General features: G+C 39.1%; 2 protein-coding genes across 13 annotated transcripts in view; both read right to left on the bottom strand.

The window, feature by feature from the left end:
* Window positions 1-21,639, bottom strand: part of LOC122618243 (rab11 family-interacting protein 4B) — a 42,805-nt gene that overhangs the window by 652 nt on the left and 20,514 nt on the right. For 5 of the 11 annotated variants that reach the window (XM_043794522.1, XM_043794526.1, XM_043794523.1 and 2 more), the window contains 6 exons: window positions 20,333-20,371; window positions 19,338-19,452; window positions 1,325-1,459; window positions 791-1,247; window positions 577-725; window positions 265-303 (listed from right to left, as the gene is read on the bottom strand). In XM_043794522.1, the coding sequence (XP_043650457.1) occupies window positions 265-303; window positions 577-725; window positions 791-1,247; window positions 1,325-1,459; window positions 19,338-19,452; window positions 20,333-20,371 (934 nt within the window). Of the gene's footprint in view, window positions 1-264; window positions 304-576; window positions 726-790; window positions 1,248-1,324; window positions 1,460-1,528; window positions 1,673-5,334; window positions 6,346-19,337; window positions 19,453-20,332; window positions 20,372-21,639 lie in introns of those variants that run through there. The other 6 variants (XM_043794525.1, XM_043794527.1, XM_043794521.1 and 3 more) reach the window with 5 other exon arrangements.
* On the bottom strand, window positions 13,306-14,157 carry LOC122618246 (peptidyl-prolyl cis-trans isomerase). Of its 2 annotated transcripts, none has more exons than XM_043794534.1 (2): window positions 14,004-14,157; window positions 13,306-13,911 (listed from the first exon to the last, which is right to left on the bottom strand). In XM_043794534.1, exon 2 carries the CDS (start codon window positions 13,909-13,911, stop codon window positions 13,417-13,419), a length of 495 nt encoding a protein of 164 aa, XP_043650469.1. In that variant the 5' UTR covers window positions 14,004-14,157; the 3' UTR covers window positions 13,306-13,416. The 2 variants fall into 2 exon arrangements, with proteins under 2 accessions (XP_043650469.1, XP_043650470.1); XM_043794535.1 differs by having other exon boundaries at window positions 13,306-13,949; window positions 14,004-14,108.

Genomic DNA, 21,639 nt, shown 5'->3' with positions numbered 1-21,639 from the left:
TATTCAGAAATATATAATTTCGACACGAAAAACATAGATAAGAAAAATAATTTAATTGTTTATATACACAAATGTATGAATGTTAAAGTTAGCCAGGTGAAAAATGGTCCGTAATGAGTTTGTTCGATTAGAAAACCATGAACCAATATTAGTTTTAAAACAAATTTTGTTTAAATCAAACTGCATTGCGTGCACAGTGGCTCCAAAACCGTGTTTTATAAATTGTTCATTTGGTTTGCGGCTTTTGCGTGATTGAAGCATTACCTGACTTAAGGATGCTAATGTGGCTGAATCCACAGAATCCTGTAATACAATAAATGTCAATTTAAATACACATGTGGGCAGATAAGATATATGGTTTTTAAAATAAGCGCAGGGCAATACGGACACTAGAAGGACACTTTCGAACTGTGGTTCCAAAATAGCATTTTAATCAGTTTTCTTTTGCGGTGACTGTGCGTGTGCTTTTGGACTTTGGGCACCTAGACTGTGTTTTTGTGGGTGTGGGGATGATGGATTGGACTACACTAGAAGCAGAAGCAGGCGACGTAACACAGGCGGACTCGAAATACACACCTGGGCTTGTGACATCTCCTCCAGCTCCTGGGCCAAGCTGTTGAGGGTTCCGTTCAGCAGATGGCGACCCTGCTCCACGCCATTTGTCAGCATGGTGGCCTGGTTGGTCAGCATCGTGGCCTGCAGCTCCTCGTTCTGTTCTTCAAGAGCTAGTAAAGAAACAATTTGTGTTTAGTTAAATGCTGCCAGCCTGTGATTGAGTGTGTTTACTTACTTCGATTCTTCTGACGCATCTCCTCGAGCTCCTGGTGCAGCTCCTCCAGTCTTATGCTCTCCGGCGATGTGGTCGGCATTGCCCGGGCTCCACTCTCCTCGCGAGCACGCTGCAGTTCTCGGCCCAGCTCCAGCATCAGCTCCTCGGTGGACTTCTTCTCCTGCTCGTGGCGGCGCAGTGCCTGCGCCTGCTCCTCGTGCTCCTGTTGCAGGACGCCGATTTGGTCGCGGGCCAGCTCCAGCTGCTCCTCGGTGCGATGCAGATCGTTGGCCTGCTTGTCGCACAGGACACGCAGTCGGGCGGCCTCCTCCCGCAGCGCCGTTGCCTCGATCTCGGTGGCACGGATCTTCATCTGGCAGTTCTCGTTCTGCAGCGAGGCTTCACGCTCCACGCGGGCCAGAATCTCGCGGTGCCGCTTCTGCTCCTCCGCCAAACGCTCCTCGGCACGCAGTTCCGACTGCAAGAAACAAGTCATGAATAGTTAGGTTAGAAGGTTGGTGCTTTTAAAATTCAAAGGTAATGTTAGATACTCACCTCTCGGTACTGCTCCTCGAGCATGTGGTATCGCGCCTGAAGGACTGCATATTCGGTCTTGGTGCGGGTCGTCCGATCCTCAGCTATGTTCTGCGTATCCGACAGATCGTCCACCTTGCGCTGCAGCAGCTCCAGCTGTAAGTATATAGAGAAGGAAAACTGATAAGTATATAATCGAGTACATAGGCTCGGGCATCGACTAACACAATCGCTTTTCATGTGCCGCAGATCGAGGAGAAGATCGTTCACCAACTGCACATCAGCCATGGGATATTTCACATACATTTGCCTATATCTATATGGTGTGCAAATGATTATATATATTTGCTGATATATCGGTTCACATTATTCAGTGATGCTCTTTTCCCGCAGGCCTAAGAAAATTCAAATTATTTCTGCATCGCCGCGTAGTCGTTGCTCATTTGACGGCCGAAGCAGACTGTTCGCTTATATTTTCTCAACGCGACAACGACAACTCTCTGAAAATGCTGTTAATTACACTAGTCAACAGGCCAGCGAAATGTCGATAACCAAACTTGTGCCCCTAAACAAAAATACTCAACGAAAACATTCCACTTGAGAAGCACTTTCGATGCTTTTCCTACACATCTGCCATGCCACTTTGGTTGCCCAGTGTTATTGGCATGCCTTGCCCATCTCATAAATATTAAGCATACGCCCCATAGACAGCCACTTCAGTAGAAGGCGTAGATAGACACGCACACACACATTGCCAGTGTTTTGCATTCGAGTTTTGGCCAACTATGTGCTGGCATGTGCAAAAATCTGTTTTCGCCATTACAGATTTGCAGGCGGCTGATTTTTACGCAATTACTCATGACCCGCCCCCGCGCATTTTGAAAACATATAGGGAAAATAAAAACAGAGGTTTTTAACATGAGTCGGTTGCCTGCTTGGCTGATAACAAATGTGCAAGATGACTGCAATACAGGATGCCCAAGAGCAGTCTTATCAAATCAACCGGAAACAGGGTGTTTTTTGCGTTTTTAAATATCTCTTATCTCTTATAAATATCTCTTATAATATCTCAATTTCTATTGTTTATTTGTACATGACCTATAACTTGATATAACAGATTTATTTCTTCACTGATTTTAGTGTGTAACTATGAAAGTTCCTTCTAATTTTGAACAACAAAGCGGGAGTTCTGCTATATTAATTCCGTCACCTTTCCCTGATAACACCCCCCTACACCACACTATCGTTCTAGCCCCACAAATGTCAATTGAGGAGTTCAATTAGTGGCTACGAGCGGTTTTCATTTGGGGACGGCACCCAATGACGCTTCAACTGTGCGGCAAAGGGTTCAATTATGCTTAATTAACTGCAATTTGCTGTCAACAATTCGCAGTTGATCATTTTTGCTAGATTTACAAAGAGTGTGGTGGCACTTTATATTCGATGCAGCCGAGAGCACTGACAACCGATGGATACACGGACACACAATCGACGTCAAAGGCGGCGCGGCTAGTACTGAAAAATGGGCCTAGGGCCCCACAGCCCCACCAAAAAAACAAACAACAGAGTGCCATAGAAATGGAGAAATATTCACAGAGAGTGTGAGGAATATATAGAGAGAAGACTAAGTCCGCTGAGTCAACCGAAAAAGTACGATACGGCGGGGGTCTCAATTAGGGGCTGGGCATGTGTACAATGAACCATGCCAAAAAACTAAGCATATTATATAGAAACTAGAATTTGAATTAAATGTCTACCGAATTCTTACGAAAAAATACGAAAAGGCCAAAAAGGCAGAAGAATAGCAGCCAAAACAGAAGTCGCGTCTCATTCAGAAACCGTTTGGGCAAAGCAAAGAAAGTAATAAAAGCCAAAATGCTGCTGGGGGCATAAAGAGAAAACGATAAAAGTGTAAGACAAATTGAGTAACAAGTGACGAGCAGTTGTACATAGAATCATGTAAGAGTGTTATGGTAGAGTGGAACGACTAAAATATACCCTGTACTAAGTTTATAAGAGAAACTATACTATTCAGCAGTAAACTGATCTTTAAAAATCGACAAAGCTTATATAAGATTAATTGAATACAATGTATGATACAAAATGTAGTACTCCTATTAGTTATAAACTTTTTGATAATTGAAATTCGATCTTAATTAGGTGGTTCATAAATAATCTATAAAGAAATGTTTTTCCTTTAAATACATTTGCTTATTTAGTACTAGGTATGGGAAAAGTCGGACGTATGCTTTCTGGCTTGTCACTTTTCTTTTTCCTTCGCCTAAAAAAGGTGTTCCCGAGGTCATTAATGGCCCTCGGCCTTTTTGAGGCCTTTGATTTTTCCAGTTTAGCTTTGACAGGTTGATGGCACGACAGGTGCAACTGAACGATGGGAAATGTGTAATGTCAAGTGCGGAAATGCGGAACAGATATTATGGGGTTCGTGAAGTTTGGCCCGAAAATATGAAAATTTTGGGAAAAAAAACTTGAGAAAGAACAAGGTTTGTAAGATGTCTTCAAAGAGAAAAGACCTAAAAATAAATATTTTATAAATTTATTAGGGTGGATTTTCTCGTAATAACAAATGTAAACCTTGGGCAGTTTTTTTGGGAGCCAAATTTGTACCATGCCTTATTCTACAAATATTACCTTGCAACAGTTTACACGTTAACAGCTCGTAAATAACAAATTAAAAAACAATCCGAAAGAGCTGAAAGCACTCGGACATTAAAATCGGCATTAGCTTTGACCCCAAATGGAAATGAAAATCTTGACTTGCAACACACACTCACAATTTCCGCCTCCAGCGATACAATGCCCCACAATTGTTTCATTTATCAAATGGGCTTCGCCACTAGTTTATGTGGATCAAGTATGGTAAACAAATCTAGCATCCGCCGGAGGTTTATCGCCATTCAGAAGCAAAGAAATGACCTCCAGCGCAGTGGTTTACACATGAAAACTCGCTGCTCCCATTTGCTGGACCACGGGGAATAATAGGCTTTATAATTGATTGCATTAAGTACTGGGAGTGGCATCAGTAGCCTATGGAAAGATATTCTACTTCACTGCCCTGAAACTAGAGCAATCGCCTTAGAAAACAAAGCTCCATGGGTCTTCCTAACTTTTCTTTCCATCCACACCAGCTTCTGTTACTTTCGTTGACACATTTTTCCTGCGCGGCTAATCACCGATTTTGTTACAGTTTTTGTATCATTAATTTTGGGTCCGTCAACTAATTTCTCAAAATGTCTTTTTCGATTTTCCTTTCGTTTCCCACTGATGATTTGTGACCGATGATCTCATTTGGCACAGCATATAGTATTTTTTCTGTTTATCGTTAGCAGATGTCTAGCAAATTATATGGCAAACACAACAAGTTCTTCGACTTTGAAATTTTATTTTTGGCCCAGTTTTGACGTTGAAAAAGGTAAATAAGTCAAGGAAATCGTAAACATAGTTTGTGATGCACAACATTTTCTAATAGATCGAAGCACATGGTTGTTTTTAAATAGGTACAACTTTAAAACATTCTATAAACAAATGGTCAAGAAAATATTTACACTTTCAGTCGGTAGTTAAGTTGTTTAATACTTAAAGACTTTTTTAAATTTAGTTGTATTTAATTTAAAAAGCCGGAAACCTTTTAATACATTTCCATAACATTTTTCCGAAATCAACTCAAATCAACTACTCAACTTGAACTCACTTCGTTGGTTTCCAGCATATTAAATCTTTTAGGTAGCAATTGATTGATTTGTCAAATCGGACTGGAATTTCCCACAGCTAAGCAAAACAGTTGAACTAAGGCTATTCAAAGTTAGACTAAAGCAAATTGCATTCAATTGCGGCTTATTTATAGTGAATGGCCGGCCTGGACATTATTGACATACCGCATATACTATGTACCACTTAGATGTCATGACATGCAAACTAAAATCGGGGGGCGTCATCAGCCCCAATGAACCCTGAACTTTTGGATGGAATTAGCCCCGGAATCGGGGGAATTAGTGGTGCACTGCACTGCTTACTTGCTCATTGAGATTATCGCAGATCTCTGCGCTGAGGGCGCCGTTCATCATGCCAACAGGTCCTGATCCTCCACTGCCGCCACCTCCTCCGCCTCCCCCGCTGTTGGTGTCCTCGAAATCACAGAGTAGTTTGTTCTTGAAATTCTTCAGGTTCTCCAATTTGAAACCGTTGGTATTCGTATTATTCGTTTTATTATTGAATTTACTTGTCAGATTCTCCAAATTGTAGATCTTATTGTTATTATTATTATTGTTGTTGATATGATTGTTGTTCGATTCGAGGCTGTTGTTGTTGGTCTCCAGCTTATTTTCGATGAACACCAGCGAACTGGGCTCCGAGTTCGATGGCACAATGTCCTCAAAGTCCGCTGGATTTAGGCTGAGAAAGGTCTCCTGATCGATCAGTATGGGCGGGTGCTTGCCAAAGCCACAGTAGTCGCCGCCAGCGCCGCCAGTGACTCCCAAACTGTAGGCGTTGCTCAGCGGATTTTGCGAGGCGCTCGTGTTGAAGCTCAGATTCAGATCCTCCAGACTATCCGTAGATAGTTTTCGACTTTGTTGCGCTCCGATCCTGCACTTGTTGTTCAAATTGTTGTTGTTGCTGTTGTTGTTCTTGTTGCTCTGCTGATTTGTGGGTCCTACGAACTCGAATTGGCCCGCCCACATATCATAGGCTAAATCGATGCTATCGGGCTGGCTGGCAGGTTGACTACTCATGATTTACTTTTTGTTTTAGTTTTTGGGCAATTTTGTTCCTTATTTGTCTAAATGGATTTGCTGGGGCGTGGCACTCGTTGGATTGATGCTTTTGATTTTTGTTGTTATCATATATTTACGCACTGTGATGTATTATTTAGTTATTTTGTGATTTTTGTTTCATTTGTTTGGGAAGACTGTTTTATCTTAGTTTTGTAGGCACATAATTCAGATATTTTTGTGTTGCTTTGTTTTCATCTATCTCTCCGCTTAATTTTAAGGCACTTTTCTGGGCATATTTAGGCTTGCCTCTGGCTGAATAAAATATTTTATACATAAGAATTTTATATTGCACTATTCCGAAAAATCTTTGTGGCATTCAAATTGCATAAAATGGCTTCAATGTATGTTATAATTATTATTTTACTTGTTTACAGTTGTATTATGGTTGTTCTTAATAAAGTAAGTACAGCGCATCTAGAGGTCCCATAAAAGTCTCTTTAAGAAATTCCCCTTGCATAATTATAATCAAAGCAATTCTTCAGCAGATCTCATCCAGCAGATTGTCCCCCACGAATTTCGTTCTGTATCTCCAAAAATGAGTTTCTTGAACTGCCAGCAAAGTTCACCGAGTAAACAAAAGAATTTTCTTTCCCTCAAGCAGTTAAATGAATTATGCACAAACGTAATAGTTGCAAAAAAAAAAACATAGAAGCTTTGTAAATGATTTTTTCTTTTGTATCGCGATGGCCTTTAGCACAATTCTTAACAAATTGAAAGGTAATTGTTTGAGATTCGGATTTGGATGGGTCCCATGCAGAAAAGAGAGATGCAGAAAGCAGAGCAAGAAACTGTCTGGAAACAAAGGCGGAGAATGGTGGAAAACCATAAAGAATTTTTCTGTATTTCATGCAGGAAATGTGCGCTTTGCAAAAAGATAAACAAAGCAAGAGAATTCACGAAGACAGTCTTTCCAGTCTTCTTCTGCAAGCTAGTCTTCTCCCGAACAGAGTCTCATTCTTTCTACACGACTGGGTTTGGTTTCTTCTGGGCTTCTGGCTAAGTTTAATTTTCTAGTTGAATTGATGAACTTCGTGTAGATAAAACAAAGCAATGGATGGAAGCCTCAGAAGACTAAGACTAAGAAGAGGAAAAACTGTTGGTGCATGCAATTCTTCTGGCGTAACTGAGAGAATTGCATAATCTAGTCGGAGACCGTCTCTGCTCTTCACTGCTGTCTCTTCTTAAGCGATGATTCAATCCATCGCTAGAAACAGCATGGGGAAATGTGTCATGAATTTGAATCTACTCATATTTTGCTAAATTGTTTATAATAAATTGTGTGATTCAGAAGAGCAGAAGAAACGGGAATTATACAAATTAAGATGAAAATGAGAAGGAGAGCAGAATACACAATTCTGCACACTTGCCCATGTCAAATGGGTTTAAGTGGCTTGTCATAATAAATTAGAATTTATTTGTTTTACTTGTTTGCTCAGCTAAGAAATGAGACCCATTTTCTTCACATAAAAAATTGTATTCCTTTAGTTGGAAAACGGAAAAGGGACGATTTATTCATTTTTGAATCACTTTTTGAGAATCGCTTTGAAGCCCATAACCACAAATCTCTCAATGATCGAAAACAACTTGACCGCAAGACTCATTGATCTGTGGACAATTTTGTCAATGGAGCATGGCAAACGTAAAAGCAACATCATCATCAACAACAACAACAACTTTCACCAACAAAACTTGTCTAGCAAACAACTGAAAAAATAAAAAACAAGAGAGAATGCTATAGTCGAGTTCCCCGACTATCTGATACCCGTTACTCAGCTAGTGGAAGTGCGAAGGAGAGTCTTCAGCACTGACAGTTTTTGGCGGTTTGTGGGCGTTAGAGTGGGCGTGGCAAAAAGTTGTTTGGCAAATCGATAGAAATGTACAAGACTAATACAAAAATGAAAAAATATTAAAACCTTTTTCAAAAGTGTGGGCGTGGCAGTTTTTGGCGGTCTGTGGGCGTTAGAGTGGGCGTGGCAAAAAGTTGTTTGGCAAATCGATAGAAATGTACAAGACTAATACAAAAATGAAAAAATATCAAAACCTTTTTCAAAAGTGTGGGCGTGGCAGTTTTTTGCGGTTTGTGGGCGTTAGAGTGGGCGTGGCAACATGAATCGACAAACTTGCGCTGCGTCTATGTCCCTGGAGTCTGTATTCTTAATCTCAACATTCTAGCTTTTGTAGTTCCTGAGATCTCGACGTTCATACGGACAGACGGACAGACAGACGGACGGACAGACGGACATGGCCAGATCGACTCGGCTACTGATCCTGATAAAGAATATATATACTTTATATGGTCGGAAACTCTTCCTTCTGCCTGTTACATACTTTTCAACGAATCTAGTATACCCTTTTACTCTACGAGTAACGGGTATAAAAACAGCAACGGGCCCTGACGTACAAATCTTGTGCAACTTGTTTCGTTTCGTTGGAAAAATTATGATGAAAATTGAAAGTAAGTGAAATAGCCGCTTCAACAACATTTTCTATTTCCAACTGCAATATTTTCGGAATTTTATGCAGTAGCAGACGCGTTTTATGATGCATCTTTCATCGCCGAACGCTTGAAATCCGAACTGAAGGAATGTTTGGGGTTGAGATGAAATATCTGCGTTTAAATGGGGAATTACATTCTGGATGCACACGCGCCAGCTCGGGAACTATTCTAGTTTATGAGTTCCCAGATAATGCATTTATGTGGAGCCATAAAGATTGACTTGTTTAGCATAAATAGCTTAAATTTGTGGCGATAATAGGTGAGGTAGCCAGTCATGCTTTGGTTGGGATAGGATGCATTATAAATAGATTTGTGGGGAAAACATTTGGGGAATTTCAAATCAAGAAGTTTAATTCGATCTAAGCACATAAATGATCACTGTACTTCATTCCTTTATAGAATCTCACCACTTGAACTTCCAAAATTGGGATGAGTTTACTCGTAGAAGTTTTTGGTTGAACAGAACTCAACATTTATGTGTTCTAATAAACATTTAAGTGGGTAGTTTCTTTCGGACCCTCATCATTGATGTATTCTAATCGACATTTAAGTGGCTAGTCGTAGTCGTACGAACCCCTAGAAAACTTCCAATATTTCCAGTTGGCAACAAACAAATTCGTGCCAATTACCCCGTCTAACCTCGATTTCTTAGCCTGGCGTTTGGCCGTTTGCATTCGCAATTATTTCTTCTGTTGTTGCATTTTACATGGCAATAAACCTTTCGGACGACCGCCCACGCGAAGACAAAGAACTAAAAGGTGAAACTGAAACAACATGCTAACCCCATTTCACAGCCTGGCGAGAAACGACAAGGAGGGCTAGATGGGAAGGGAAAGAGACAGAAGTCGCGACACACAACAGCTGTTTCCTGCCACAAACTGATCTACCATAAATTGTTTTTAACTTGCATTATATAGAATTGCATTGGCATAGGAAATATTTGAAGTTATCAAAAGATTACACAGATAAAAGCATTCTTTTTCCTGGCATAAAGTGTGCTAGTCACAGTTATCTATACATTATATAAGCCAACCCTCTCTTATTTCTTCGTCTGTTTTGTAGAACCAACAGACCGTAAAATTATTTTTGTTCAGACTTTATTCAGAATTCTAGACAATTTTACATATCCGCGTCCGTCGTACAGCTATTTTCCAAGCTCTCCCTATTTTCATTGTTTTCTTGTTCTTAGGGTTTTGAATATACCCGTCTAGTTTCTAATTACCAGAAACTGCAATGGCTGGCTAAGTTTGCTTTTCTTTTAGTTGGAACTTTTGTAGTGCTGTTTACTTTTGTAGTCTAGTAAACTGAATCATTCTTAGTCTTATCAAATCGTTCGGCGACTTTTATAGGTAAGATGCCCTTGTCAAAGCTTAATTTTCACATTATCACATACATATTCAAATAAAGGTCAATATGAGGGCCAATTAAAAGCAGGGCATGACTGATAAAGATTTTACTTTTGAAAAAGTTTTCAAAGAACTTCAATCGCTTCCAAGCTGATTTACGAAATAAGCAATCAATTAAGTAAATTAGGAAACATAAGCAAACCCACAATAAAATACAATATGTAAGTACAGTAAATACACAGAGGAAAAACTCTGATTCCAAATGAACTAAACTCAAATTGCTAATGAAGTAAACTTTCCTTTTTTGTCAGCCGACTATTTTTGGATTATCATATCTTTATAACCATTTTTTCCGCGCCCTAGTCAGGCAATCAAAAGCAGCATAAAGGAAAATTATCATTAGCTACTCTTCAACAAAATTGAAATCAAAAGATTTGCATACAATGGCCGGCGAAGGGAGGGGTGAAACTTGGGGAAGATTCGAACGAGGAGGAGCTCATTAAATGCAAATTTTACTCTGCTGCTGTGCACTTTTCGTGCAACAAAATGAAACAAGAAAAAAGGTTGTAAAATACACAATGATTAGCGAAATTGGATCAGGAATGCCGAGTACTATATAAAATATTCATGATTTCCAAGAAAGACTTTGGATCCTCTTGATGTGTATCAAATATATACATTTCTTTTGAACTTGAAAAATACTTGTTTTTTTTTAATTAATGCGATTGTGCTTTTAAATTTCAATTTTTTTTGTTTTGCATATGTTCAAAAACAAACGATGCATTTTGATTTTCCAGGCGTTTTTTAGGATTTGTGCTGCTAAGCTTTCTCACAAACAGTTTTCAATTTTAAAAGTGAGTAGCTAATTTTTTGGATTATTTAAAATGGTGTGTTATGTATTTTATTACAGCCACAAATCGGGGGAGAAAACCGAATTCGATTAAAGCACGCGAAACGCGAAAAGCAAACTGAATGAACCAGAAATTCAGGGGCAAACCAAACGGCGGCAATCGCCACTGATAGAGAGAAAACTGAGAGACTGGGAGAGCGAATTTGGGGAGGCGCAATCTTTATAAATAGGAAAAATAATAATCAACAAACAAGAGCAATGGCAATAGCAATGACAAGGGGCTGAAGAAAGAGAGCGATCCGATCCCCCGAAGGAAAAGTTTTTCGCCATATGTCCGAGGGTGATTCTCTTGCCCGCCCGCCTCTTTTATTTGGAACATATGGTTTTTGAGTCAGCGCATAATTACGAGGAATTTCTATACGCTCACCCCAAGCCAACCGCTCCCCAAATGCCCCCATTCATATATATATATATATATATGTATATATGTTTTACTCATTACACTGAATAAAAGCGCAAGTGAGTAAGCGTGGACACGAACCGAAAGGCAAGAGTAACGGGACGCATGCGGGATTGGATGGTAATGCCCCCATCCATCCATCTCGTGCCATCTCTTTCGTACACCCCCTTTTTGTTGATGTCATCAGAGGTTCTGTTCCGTTCTTTTTGTGGTTGTTGTTGTAGCTACCTTAGGCCTTTTACTTATTGGTTTTTTAGTGCGAGTTTTCAGTTCCGGTCAGTTGTCTTCTTCTTCTAGCGCTGCCTCGGGCACTGTGCCGTTAGCTTTATATGCCTACTAATTGACGAGCCATCGCTAATGAAAGAATATTTCCCTACCAAACTTAACGGTACGGAAAATGCCTACTCAAGGAAATTAAGAAATACGAGCTATGTATAATGAATGAACTTGGAACTGCTGTGCGTGATTCCCTTGATTTAATTCCCTTTTTATGGAAAAACTACCGAAAAAAATGGGATAAATAAACTTGATTTTTAATTTTAATTTTATTGGTTTTCTGAGAGTTTTAGAGTTTAGAGTTTAGAGAGCCTTTCAAAAAAATATACACATATGTATGCATATGTAAACATATACAAATTGTCTCCGTTACTAGAGATTCAAGACAACAAAATATCCTCATTTGTTAATTAAAAACAAAAAATTTACTTTGCGTCGGTTTTTGCACTTTTTTCGTTTTATCTTCCTTTTTTATAACTTCATCAATTTGCATTGCCCCTTCTGTTCGAGTTGCTTTGAACTGTTTTAAGCTAGTTTAATGCTTTTTCTTTAATTTTGTTCCATTTATTGTATCATTTATCAATTTTATGCCACACTTGATTTCCATTTTTTATTTTTCGATAAAGCACTTGACAGACTTGTTCAACCGCACTTTTCAATTTAAGATCAATCAAGCAATCAACATTCGCCAGAGGCTATGAAAATTAGAAACATGATGGGTTTTCACAACAGACCCTGTCATTAGCGCATTTGTTTTGATTTCACATTTTTCCTTAAATAAGCGTTTAATGAGCCAAAGGCACCTGACACAGCTGATAAGCGATGGCGATCGATAAAAAGTAACACAGAAAAAAACACACACGAATAGCGGTAATTTTGGCTTAATTTTCTTGCATTTTAAACCTTTTTTTGTTTCGGCTATTTTGCTTCAGGAGAGCAGCGGCAGCAGCTGCATTTTCCTCAGCATTTTCCTTTTCCTTGGCAGTTGCATTGCCCAACAACAAAACACCCGCGCGAGAGAGCGCGAGAGAGAGAGAGAGCGAGACAGGGCGACCGTTCCCGTTCGCACCGCTTTCCCAGTGTTGTGAACGCGGCAAGAGTTAAATGCAATCTGAGAGAGGAAAGCGCTGCAAAGCCAGCGCCAAGTCGCGGCACCTCCTCTGCCGCTGCCGCTGTTGCTGCCGCTGCCTCGGTCGACGTCGGCAGAAGCCGCGACTTGTTTTGGGTGCCCGAAAAAATAACGAAAAGAAAAACAACAAAAAAAAAGACAGAGCCCCAGAGCAAAACGAACGAAACAGAAAAATTCCACTAATGCGACTTAGCAGTGTTGGAAATTCGTATTGCATGCACTTGAGAAAAAAAAACTGGGTTGCTTCGTACTATTTATATTACATAGTAAGCCTGGTGTTTTTAGGTTTGTAAAATAGTACTGAGTATCCAATAAAAGCTAAATTTATATTGGTCAAAATATTTGTCTTTTTCGATATTTTTTTCTTCAGTGTAAGTGACTTAATAGACATTTGCAAAGTGCATTCGAGTAAAGTGGATAGAAAGGCTTGAGGGAAAGGTGATGGCCGACAGAACGAGAATCGAGTGGAAAGAATCAAAAGCGACATATGCGAGCATCTCTTGAACTGAATTGAGTCAATTAAAAGTAATGGAAAGGAAAATCAAAGAAAATGAGTCAGGGAACTGTGCTGTTCAGGCCGCTCCACATAAATAATTGAACTAATAAACGACAGCATGTTGCGTCAATTTGCAAAAACTACATTACGCAGCATGATACCTTTATTTATGCTCCCTTTTATTTGCAATTATTGGAAAATGGGATTTTTAGTGTTGTGTTTTTAGAGTATTGACAGTACATCAATGCATTTTAATGTATTGACTCCCTTCAAAGGGCTCCGCAATCTTCGATGATGACCTTCTTGCTGGTCTTTCCATCCTGCGAACCGTAGGACTCCACCTTCTGGACGATCTCCATTCCCTCAACGACTTTGCCGAACACGACGTGCTTGTTATCCAGCCAGGTGGTTTTTCCGGTGCAAATGAAGAACTGGGAGCCATTGGTATTGGCCCCAGCATTGGCCATCGAAAGTACACCGGCTCCCGTGTGCTTTAGCTCGAAGTTCTCATCGGGAAACTTGTTGCCATAGATCGAGCGGCCGCCAGTGCCGTTTTGATTGGTGAAATCACCGCCCTGGCACATGAAATTGGGGATCACGCGGTGGAAGGGGGATCCCTTGTAGCCGTAGCCCTTCTCTCCGGTGCAGAGGGCCCGGAAGTTCTCCGCCGTTTTGGGCACCACATCCGAACGTAGTTCCATCACAATTCTGCCGACCTTTTCCCCTCCCGCGGCTATATCGAAATAAACACGCGGCAACGACATCTTCGCAAATGCCGAGAATTTACGTAGGAAAGCCAGATCTATTAGGTTTAAAATCGAACGAAGCCTTGTTCAAAAACAAGAAAAATATTTACCGGATAACTTGGTGGTGACAGCTTGATAGGAAAAATGAAACAACTTTCAAGAGAACCTTACAGTCGAACAGCTGAAACTGAACTGACCTATTTGCTGGGCTACTCAGGGATCTGAAGTTGGAGCTAGTTGAAATTCATTCCACAGCCTTCTTGATGAAGTCCAGGAGCAAAATAATAAAATGCATCAAAGCAGGCTTTTCACAATTTTAATAGATTTTTTATAAGTGGAATATTTGGATATTTTAAGTAAGATTATCCTTATAGACTCCCACTGACTTTCAGCTACTTTTAAGCGTGTCACTGCGTAAACTCACTTACTTATTTACTCTTCTAATTTGTTTAACTGCCGCCTTAATCAACGCCAAACTCGCAGATCAAGATACCTCTAAAGCCGGCAGTATTTACCTTTCATTTGCAGTTGTGTACAAACTTTATAAGCGTATGTTTGCATAATTGGGCAAAAATATAGTCAATATTGATATGCCAAAGCAAATACGAGTTTTGCTCGAAAACTGTGAGAATAAGCCAAGTTTTTAAGAAGTTGCTATTGCATTTAATTTTATTCATTTGTTTGTTGTCAATATGAACGCACAGCACTCCTTGAAAACTCTTGTATTGCGATTTTTTGTGTTTGCCACCTTTTGTGTGTATATCAAAGAGCAGGGTTTAGTTAGTTGCCAAGACAACAATTGCTATGTACATGATAATTGTTATAAGGGGAAACTAAAGGAAGGTTGAAGTACGATAAGATTGGCTAGTAACCAAGAAGGTTGTAAACACAAAGTTTAACAAAGTAAGTTGGACATATAAATATAGCACAGTGTTATATTGTAACTTTGTAATGAGTTTCACTTGATCTTAAACAACCATTTTTGATATATTTCGATAATATTTTAAAAATTAATAACAAGCTACTGCAAAACCCTTTGATTACCTCACTACAAAATGCCAAAAGTTCAAGATGATTTTAGTAAAGAAGTACGCGAGAGCAGGTAATTCGCACGTAGGCCGTAATTGTTAACTCGACGCTCCACTGTCTCATTACTTGTAATAAATTGTGGTGCGACCAAATAGCGAAGACAAGACAAGATACAGTCCATAGTTGGCCAAGACAAGTGCAGCCCCAGCTGAACTCGAACTCGAACCCGATGCGATTCGATTCGATTCGATTTGATTCGATTCGTTTTGACTAGTTACCCATTAATGTAACGCCCCGTTCGCCTTGGACAGCCTTGTGCGAAAAGTAAAAGAGTAATGCGAGTTTACGGAAAGCCAACATGACGTAATGGAAAGCGTAGGATTTCTACTTGCCAACTGCTCCCACTGCCACGCCCCCAGACAACAGGCAAGAGGCGCCTATGTGTATGAGAGTGTGTGTGTGTGTGTGGGAACATAAATTCACATTATGGCCAATTCTTCGGGCGATTTTTCAGCTTAGATAAAAGGCAGACAAGAAACACTTTTGTGGGTTCGTTTTAGCACTTACCAAGTGGAATTGGTAAGATAAGAGTGCCCGAGGTAGTTTGTTTTTGGCTATTGTTTTGCTTACCTGGAAGTAGAGGAAAATAAAGAACGAATTATTATTAGATTTGGAATAGCAAAATTCAAGATAATGGATATGGAAACGAGGTGAATGTAATGTCAGCACAAGAGCCATTTTAATGTCAAGCAATGTTTTTCACAGGATGTGGGCATAAAAGTACAAACAAATGGGGAAGAACCAAGAACCCAGAGAACAACTAAAGTCATAATTCAAAAAAGTATTAAACTTTGCCTAGGAAATGCAATAATACCGCTTTTAATAGCGTAAAAAATGGCACGAAAACCTTAAGAAATATTTTCCCACTGCCCAGCTATCGCCGATCGATCCATCAACTGAAAAGCGGCAAAGAAAAACGATTTCTGCACCCACCACACTCTATAAAAAAAGCCACTGAAAATGGATTTTGTCTAGCGGTTCGTGGCACTCGTTCCATTCGCCACCTGCTAGGGTCGTCTTATCGATTAAACAATTTCGCTGGCACCTTTGACGCCCACCTTTAAGACCATCAGACCATCAGAAGTCGAGGCCCGGCACAACATAAAAAGCATAAAGCCGAGCCGAATGCGATATGGAGGAAAAATACAAAAATAATACGAAAAACGCGTGTAAAAGCCATAAACGAAAATCAATTTTTAACCCAAATGTGACGTTGACCCAGAAACCATCGAAATTCCAAAGACAAAGAGACAAAACCCACACACACACAGACAGACAGAAAATGAATTGAAGCATAAACATTGCAATTATCATAATTAATGCAAATGCTCCTTAAAGTATACCAAAGTAAAAACGGAATTAAATACTCAAAGGCATTGACGAAAGCGTTTAACCCAAATGGGCTGAAATTGCTGCGATTGGATGGATGATGCAAGTCCATAAGGGGCAGGTTAATTGGTCGGAATGACAGAGAAATTGGTTTGCTTAGTCATATTATCATGGGAGTGTAATTTTACTGTTTTGAAACAGCTCACAAAGTTTGGAAAAGCGTGTGACTAGTGCGAGCTTGAAGTCAAATCAAATAAATTCTTTTTAACTTCATAATAGTAAGTAAATCAGGTAAATATATGGCATATATGCTGTTGTTCCATAAATTCAAATGGTAAGTTATTTTCCGCGCACTTTGAATATATTTGTTTCCTTCCTGCTGACTGCAGCTTCATTTGTATTCCATTTTCTATATTTATGCATTCTATTAGCCAGACACCTGGTGGAAGTCTTTCGTTGGCGAGATGCCTTGTAGGTGGCTGTTTCCAGTCGACGCCTTCGTCAATGTGGCGTAGATATATACACATGTGTATATTGCCACTGGAAGATATTCAATTCGAGTGATTACCAAATCCTAAACATTTTGCTTGGGCAACTTCAAGTGGTGTCGTCAGCGCAGATACTCCACTTGTGCATGTACGAGTTTTAAGGCAAGAAAATAAAACAGATTCATCCCCACATCCACAGCCACATCTCTTGCCAACTCTGACAATTGAACAAATTGCAATTGTGGCATTGTCTTGGGCCTGCCTACAGTTATAATTGCATAAATGCGACGATGCAAAACAGCTGCAAAGAGCTGCCGAGACAAATGCAGATTTTAATCAACCTCTGACAGCGCTGGGAAAACTAGGAAACTGGGAAGACCATGTCAAGATCTCCCCAACCCAAAAGCAACCCAAACTTACGCAACCCAAACTTCAATTCAATCCAATGCGATTCTTTGGACTCTTTTCTTCCGCATTAGATTGAGATTCCGATGAGTGACCTCAGCTTAATTAAGCCAGCGGAGCATTGAAAACAACTGGTGGTCGGGGTGCAGAAATTAGGGTCAGCTGTAGTGAAAGAAGAATTAAATGGAAAATCGTATTTGGTGCAGTGAAAATCTTTTTGGATACGCTCAACACTTTCCTGGGCATCGGGCCAAGGTGAGATGTGGAAAGTTTCTTCAGTTTTCCAGTTTACAGTCCACTTTCAGACAGAGGTTAAAACTAAAGATTTTAAGATTTTAATACCACTTTTATTTTGTTACTTAGTACTAATAGGTAAGAGGAATATATTTTCAAGCAATCAAATACTTCTACCGTTTAGATTTCAACATATTTGTTTTCATATAGAAGTAAAGTACATTCTCTTTCTTAAAAAGCCATCCGCTTTTCCACTCGCAACTCATTTCGTATTCCGCGCTCAGTTTCACACAACAATCAAGCGAAATGCGAGGCACTTCTCTGACTCGTAATGATCTTTTGGCCCAACTCCACCTGCTTCTCACCTGGCCAAAAGTCCCTCCCTCCCCCTCCCCCCTCTGCGAATCCCACTTCCGTTTCCCGTTGGCCTGTTGCATAAAAAAGAACAATCGCACAGGGGCGTTTAAAAATTGATTCGTACGTGAGATTTTTCGCAAAAATCATTTTCAATCCTTGTGTTTTTTCTTCTCTCCTTTTGTTTTTTCCTGTGCGCTTTTCCACCTTTCCTTTTGTGGTGGCGACTTTTACTTCATTCACTCTTCTTTTATTTGTTTATTTTGAGCAATTATGCAGAAAGCAATTTTGCACCTGTGTGTATCACCATTATGCGTGTGCACTTCTAGCAATTGATTTTATTTTGCTGGCTTTCTTTCAGGAAATCTTAAAGTTTCTAATGATGGCAAAGAAAGCTTTTGTGCCTTTTGTTATTGAAACTGTACAAGAAGTGAACAAATTAATTCATGCTTTATTTGTTAAACTGCAGAAAAGTAAATATAGTAACAAACATAAACATATTGAACATACATCAACTTTGAACTGAAGTATGCACATACGTATTCATTTCAGAAATCGACGAAAACCACACACGTATCGAACTCTTCCTCATATTTTTCCGACGCTTCCCACAAGGAAAAGCGAAAATAAACCCTGCAGCCAGCGATGATTTCCCGACCTCTTTGGCACTCAATCAAATGAGCGTTTACATGGGCAGTGGAAAATCTAATCGACGCTGATCCGGCGGAGGCTGAGTGAATTTCAATGACCTTGAGGCGCCAATGCACTCCCCCAATCCCCCAATGGCCATGGCCAATTGCGGAGGAGAGCCTGCTGAAATGCTTTTGCTTTATTCGCTTTATATAATAGTCGGCGGAGCACAATCGCATTGGATCCGCAGAGATCGCGATAGACAACGACAACGAAAACCTACACAAAACCAAAGCACTGAATTTCACCTGCCAAGTGGCCACGAACTCCCAGTAAAAATACCAGCGAAGGTGACTGCCACAGCGATTGAGGGAAAAAAGAAAGAAAACACGTTTGATTTCATTGCGGCCGAAGATCCAAAGTGAAAAGTCACAAATTCACTTTTCCATGGATTTTGGTAGTTTTTTTTTTCTTGTTTTCCACCCAACAAGCGTGGAAAACATTTTCGGAATTCCGTCTCAATGAAAATGATTTTCAAGCTCACACACATGTTGGGAAATAAACTTTGCGATTGCGAATTAGGTTCAAGTGCAGATTACATCTCTTCATCGGCAATTTCTTTGATGAAATATCAAGCATTGACAATATTTTGCCAATTCATGCAACGGTACATTTATTTATCTATTCCGTAATTTTTCGCCATCTAATGCGAAGACTTTGAAAACGAATTGTGCAAGCAAAATGTGTTATAATCCGAGAAAACTATTTGAATTGATGGTTTAACGACATCTAATTATCTGAGCAAAGCAATACGAAACATACCTTTTTTTTAAAAAAAAGGAGAACTTAGTACTACTACTTGGGATTTATTTAATTATAATGATTGTTGGCGCTTCGTGTAATCGGTGCACTTACCCTATAATCGTAGTCATGACGATTCTCCAAGCTTATGTCGCTGTACATGTCTTCAGTTGTATCACAGTTGGAGCTACGGCCCGATGAGTTAAAGCTCGATGATCTATAGAGTTGGCTGAAACAAGTTGAGTTTATATTTAATTTAATCAATATTTGTTTAGTTATTTTAGAGTGAACATCTTAGTACAAAACAAAAAGCCTCTATAAATTTATAATTTATCTTTTAAAATTGATTTTTTTTTTTTAATTTTTAAAACCAAAAAAAGACACAATTTATTAAATTAGAACAATACATTGGCCGAATTTGCCGTTAAATTAAACTTTAAATCTGTTTGAATTCGCCTCGCTCAAATTTATTTTTACATGACAATGTAGACATTTCTTATTCGGAACATTAACCATGAATGTATGTAAATAATATTGGTGCAGGTCTCAGATATTTTCACCATGTACGAGTATACGGCGAAAAACTTAAACAATGACAAAGCAAGGGGAAAAGTAACACATTTTTAACTTAAAATGGAATTAAAATGATGTTCCATTTAATACTAGCACCTTTTTAACAAAATATTATATTGAACCTTCTATTTCGTTCTGTCAATTGAGATATACAGCAAAACCAAAGACTTTAACCCACTGCGCAATAGATCTCAAACTGTAACAGAATGTAAGCACGTTAGGCGAATTCAAAATGTGCGGCATACTTTTCGGCAACTGCCATGCCAGCTGCCAACAAATAACGAGACTGGTGCTGCCCATGTACTAGCCATTCCAACTTATGCATGTAAAATGTAAAGTATAAAATAACTAAAAAACCATTTATAAGCATCTTAAAAGATTTATTATTAAATTTAAAATGCTTTTTGGACAGCAAAATATCGTTTGTCTGCTGTAGTATTTAAAAACAGCATAGTATTAAGAACCCACCCATAAATTCATACATTTCATTTCTTTGGTTGTTATGTTATAATGTTATTAATAAGTAGTTAACTCACCTGGCTAAGGCATTTGAACTAATCTGTCTGCGGCCGGAACTGAAAAAGACAAACAAAGCATAGATTAGTATTAGTATAATTAAACATACTTTTTGCACTCCACCAAAAAACCAAGAAACCACTAAGAATGGATAAATACAAACTTAACCCTAAGCCTAAACGAACCGCAACCTATAGAAGCCCTTCAAAGTGGAAAAGAAGAAATTTCAGCAATTCGAAATGCAAATAAATTAGCTGGCATTGAATGGCCAACAAAAAAGGAATTACCTACAAAGGCAACTTGAATAACAACTTGACGCAGGCAGCCAAACAAAAGTAAAAAGAAACCAAACACGTGATAATGAAGGCAACAACACTTCCAATTGTAGCAGCCAAAATACAACAAAAATGCGCCACCCACGCGAACAGGTAACAAAAAAAAAAAACAAAAATGGGAAAAGCCGAAATGCAGCCAAGAAATTGTAGCAGCAAAGAAACGTCAAAGACAAAATAATTGCGAAAGATGTGGATGTAGACAGATAAAAGAGACTCAAAAGACACAGCGACGTAGACGACTAAATTTCGAGTAAAAGTGGAAAAGTGGAAAAGCGGGGGAAAATGTGTGTTTGTCTAAAGTGCATATCGGGAAAATGGGTCAAAGGTGGGAGACATTTTGCAACTACGACTGATGGAAGCCAAATGAAGGAGAAGGAAAATGCCGGAAAAGTGTCTTCATTTATTTGTATGCTTTTGTTGGTAGGCGTTTTAAACAAATATAATATATAGATTTATTATACGCGAACATAAAAAAACCATAGTTTATATTAAGATATATTAATACAATATTAATAGAAATTAATGCGCGGTTTTATTGCACTAACAAACAAAATGCTAATCAAACTATACATAACTATAACATAACTTGTATTTGTTACTATTTTGTTTACTTTAGCATTTGCGGTTTCCATCTGAGGTGATCTCACATGGCAAATTCATGGAAAATGTTTGGATTTTAGTGAGACCGGGCCATAAAACCGTAGATATGGAAACCGCAAAAAGTTTCCGTTTTGGAAAATTGAAAACAAGAAACTGAGCACAATTTGCAAAGCCAGAAAAGTTTGCAAACAAAACGTTAGATATTCCACTTTTCGTTCAACTCTTTATGTCTCACTTCGGCCCCAACTGAACTCATTAGCCCACTTTTGAGTGTAGTTGAGCTAAAAAACAATACAAAAAAACACAAAAGACATTTATGAAAATCTAACTCATCTGGGTTTATGGCACTGTACGAACGCAACTTTATTTTATGTTTTAATTTGCTTTATGTA

Source organism: Drosophila teissieri, chromosome 3L (genome assembly GCF_016746235.2).
Source record: "Drosophila teissieri strain GT53w chromosome 3L, Prin_Dtei_1.1, whole genome shotgun sequence".
NCBI lineage: Eukaryota > Metazoa > Arthropoda > Insecta > Diptera > Drosophilidae > Drosophila > Drosophila teissieri.
Note: the sequence above shows the minus strand (reverse complement) of the source record. Positions and strands in the feature narration are given on the sequence as shown.